The sequence below is a fragment of the Crocodylus porosus genome, unplaced genomic scaffold (genome assembly GCF_001723895.1).
Source record: "Crocodylus porosus isolate Cpor-Errol unplaced genomic scaffold, CroPor_comp1, whole genome shotgun sequence".
NCBI lineage: Eukaryota > Metazoa > Chordata > Crocodylia > Crocodylidae > Crocodylus > Crocodylus porosus.
Genome location: NW_017728886.1, coordinates 44950881 through 44955203, shown reverse-complemented (window position 1 = coordinate 44955203; position 4323 = coordinate 44950881). Strand labels below are relative to the sequence as shown.

The window sequence follows — 4323 nt, the reverse complement described above, 5'->3', positions numbered from 1 at the left end:
ATGTGCAGTGCTGGCAGCATTAAATTTAGTTCTGTAGCCCTTTTTCTCCCATTTAAAGAGTTGTATAGGGGTGATCAAGCAATAGTCTCCAGTACTAGTCAGTCCCATAAAATTTACTTAGAGGACCATACAGTCTAAAACAGGGGTGGGCAAAATGCAGCCTGGGGGCCAGATGCAGCCCACCAGGCCATTCTATCTGTCACACGGGGGGGGCCCTCCAAAAATTTAGAAAATTAATATTTATCTGCCCCTGGCTGCCTGTCATGCGGCCCTCTGGCTTGCGAAAACTCAGTAAGCAGCCCTCCACCCAAAATAATTGCCCGCCCCTGACTAAAATTTCTACCATAGGGTGATAGATATCAAATCTAACTTTCCTACCATGAACCCTTTTATGTTTCAATAGATGTCAACTTTTATTCAGTGCTTTTCTACTTTTCTGTATTATCAGGAGGATGAGAAAACTGGGAGCTCCTAAAGATTATGGGGGGTAAAGAATGCAAATGATTATGCAACATAATTGATTTACACAACAGTTGTGTGGTCTTCTAGTTTCAGATATTTTTACCAAGAGTTCCTTGTAACCAGTTTTTTGTAGCAATGAAAGGTCTAATTAAGATGGTTGCGTCACAAAAGCACTCAATAATCATTTTTTAATGTTGTTAAAATAAATGTCTTCGTGCAGGCTTAAAGGATTTTAGAACTTCCAGGAGTGCCATAAGTGACAAATATTACTTTTTTGTATTCATGTAATCTTTCTAGAAGTTTGTATGAATTTTCTGTATATATAAACTTCTGCCATCTTTGTAGACAACGCAAAACGTGACACTGAGAAGGTAGTTTATTTATGAAGTCACATTTTTAATATTTAAAAAAGTGTTGCTGTTGAATAACATTTTGTTATGATATAATTCTTGTAAACATTTTAACATTATCAGAATTTTCTTTATAGTAGAGGAAGTGATGGATATTGATATTTCAGTTTATCAGAAGGCCAGACTTGCTTTGATAACATATACTGTTGACAAACAGTGCGACCTAAAATATTTAGATTTTTTTTTTTCTGCTGACTTTTTAGACTGGGCAGGTTTAGATGAAGATGAAGATGCACATGTTTGGGAAGATAACTGGGATGATGACAACGTAGAAGATGATTTCTCCAATCAGTTAAGGTAATATCAGAGTTAAATTTATAGTTTTAGAAATTGGAACAGAACAGCTGCAGCCTGTAGTTCTTAACTGGATGGGATCTGTGGGTTTAAAAAAGTGCAATCAGTTTAAAAGAATACTTGAAACAAAAATATAACCAAATGTATGCTTCATACTTAAATATCCCCCTGACTTTTTACAACTTACAGTGCTTACAACTTAAAGTAGCCTCTCTATTTGTGTGTAAATGGGATAAATATTAAAATAATCTCAACATATTGAACATCTTGGTCAGAAAAAGTAGTGTTCTGGTTTTTGCAATATTTTCTGGCTTAATAAAATAAAGAAAATAACTGTTAAGCTATGATAGAGCCCACACTTTTCCAGTGTAAATAACTACTTAAAATAGCACATGTGCATGTAATTCCGAAATAATTTGAGTTATATTGGAAAGAGAAATGGTGAAGGGACAACACTTCTACTTTTTGTGTACCTTGAGATGGAGCTTGCTCATTTTTTGGCCTAAATAATTGAGTCTGCTCTAACATTAATTTGGTGCCAAATTTGTCAGGTAGGCAAAATGTACACAGTGGTCAGGCAGTGTGTATGTGTGTGCAGTAGTGGGGAGGGGTGGAGCACAGTAACAGAGTAAAAAAACAATCTAGGGATAGGAGTTAAGCACTTCTAATCCAGTTCATTCCTTCTCTCTGTTTATTTGCAATATTAGTAATTCTGTGTTAACACTTAGATACGCTTTAAGAAATTTAAAGCGCAAGCTTATATTGATACTTCATAATTAATTCTCTTGTACATTGTATACAAAACCAAATATCCGTAACAAGGTGATTATGGATTACAGCGAAACAAGGTTTTAAACTGACCCTTGTGTAGCAGGTGCCAAAAGGAAGCCTGTTGATTTAATTGCCTTTTGCCTTGACAGTAAGCAGTTTCAGATTGATTGCAGGGTTTAAATATAGCAATGTAAAGAACATATCAACCATATAACAAAAATCCTTAAACTATGGCATAAGTCTGGTTGAAAAGATTCAGTCCTGATACTCTGTATAATTTTCAGTTCCTTCCTTGCGCTGTATAGTAAAATTCTTAATTCATATCCTGATATTTCTCAAAATTTGAAGAGAATAAGGTTGTTATCCATGTAAATCTGAAAATGCAGCAGGCAGGTCTTCAGAGTCTATCTGTGATGGTCTCTAGCAGTCTTTAGAAACTAACTGGTTCAGAAAGGCAAAAGCTTTTGCAGCATCAGCCTACTGTCTCTGATGCTGCTGCGTACAAAAGCTTATGCCCCTCTGAACCAGTTAGTCACTTAAGGTGACGCCCTGTGCTGCCTTGTCTGTCTTTAATTTTAAAGAATTGAACAAGAAACAGCATTCCTCAACCACAAACCAGTGGTTACCACTATTGTGTTTCAGTCATCCCAAGATACAGCTGGCTTGAGTTTTCTAAAAAGTAAAACTTGTATATCGGTGGTGAAAACCCATGCCTGCTTCTCAGTTGGATCAGCATAACTTATTTTTTAGTATGGAGTGACTTAGTATTCTGTGTGTTCATATTGAATAGATAAGATGGTTATCACAGTTGTTTGAGGAAACAGCCTTTTTGAAGATCATGAAGGGAACTCTGTAATCACGTAGGCCTTATTTAAAGCAAATTAAGTGTAAGAAATGCTTAAGACCTGCAGGATCAGGCCTTTGCATTTGTTTTGGCTCTGATTTTACAAGTATATAAACACAACTTTACTTTTAAGCAATTTCACTGACTTCATTAGGACTACTTAGGAGTTATACTTTATGTCTCAAATCTTGTACTAATGAGGTTCAAAGATATTCTGATGATGTATAAAGCATAAACACGAAGCTTACTATTTTATTCCTAAATAGTTGACCTTATTTTAAAAAAAAAAAATTCATCAACTAGGGATGTGAAACGTTAAATGTTCACATAGTGAGGTTTTTCTTTCAAATTTAAAAGCAGGGATAAAATGAAATCCCTGGTCTGAATTCACCAGTAAGAACGTTGGGTTATAAAAATCTTTAAGAAAGTCTTTGAATGTTTATGTAGGTTACATATCAAAATTCTAATATGATCTAAGCTGAAATCTAGAAAGAAGGTAAAGCAAGTGAGCCCCAAATTTTACTGTCATTCAAGTCGTATCTAAAGTAACAGAATATGTATATTGTTTTAATATTTAAAATTAGTATGACATTTTCATGGTTAACTTTGATATTTTCAAATATCTGCTAACATTTTACTGTATGTCTGTTTTTTGGTTCTTGTTTTTGTACAGAGCTGAATTAGAAAAACATGGATACAAGATGGAGACCTCATAGTTTTCACTGAAAACTGAATAATTTAAAATTGAACTGTAGATGGAATATATTGAAAAAGGAAGACAAGACAGCAAATGAAAAGAAACATTCAGTCATTTATCTATCTTGGATTTATTTTTGTTTTGTATAAATAATAAACATTTTTAATCTTAGATGTATCACATGTTCAGCATTCCTTAAGCTTGTATTTACTGATATTTTTATCCTTAATGGCTTCTGCAGCAGAGTCTTTGCGTGTGTGTGGTTTCACATTGATTTGTGACATTATATAACAGAATTAAAATAGTAGATGCATTGTCTTTGAGCAAAGACAAGGTTTAAATGTCAGAAGGAAATGTTTTTGGCAATATTCATTATTCCAGCAAGATGCAAACAGGGGAAGAGGGACAGTTGGGGGGGTGGGGGTGAGGATTGTTTAGTCAATATACTTGAACGAAGTTAAAGCCTAATATACCGGTTAGAGTACCAGTTTGATAACACTGAAAGAAAGCCCTCGGATAACACAGATTAAAAGCCTGTTAGAAATGACAGAAGTCTAGACTTCCCAATCCTGTCATTGAGCTTTAGCCTGGGGGGAGAACACACTTGTAGAGGTGAGAGAGAACTTATTTTTCATGCCATCAAATCCTGGAACTACTGGAATTGCCAGCAATTTTGCCTGTTATGGGAGTTTGTCTGTATTATGCAAACCTGCCTACTGAACACTGAAATGGAACTTCCATAGGACAACAAACAGCCCGTGATAAGGGAATCCAGAAGGTACCTTGTATTGTATTGCCTTATGTTAGAACGATAAACCTGGAAAGCTATTTTTCATATTTATTTA

General features: G+C 35.0%; 1 protein-coding gene across 1 annotated transcript in view; it reads left to right on the top strand.

Moving 5' to 3' along the window:
* The window catches only part of SEM1 (SEM1, 26S proteasome complex subunit), a 9135-nt gene extending 5458 nt beyond the window's left edge, over positions 1 to 3677 (top strand). The window contains exons 2-3 of the mRNA XM_019533644.1: positions 1076 to 1169; positions 3455 to 3677. Coding sequence (XP_019389189.1) covers positions 1076 to 1169; positions 3455 to 3497 — 137 coding nt within the window. The 3' untranslated portion in view covers positions 3498 to 3677. The remainder of the gene's footprint in view (positions 1 to 1075; positions 1170 to 3454) is intronic.
* Positions 3678 to 4323: the final 646 nt, after the last annotated feature.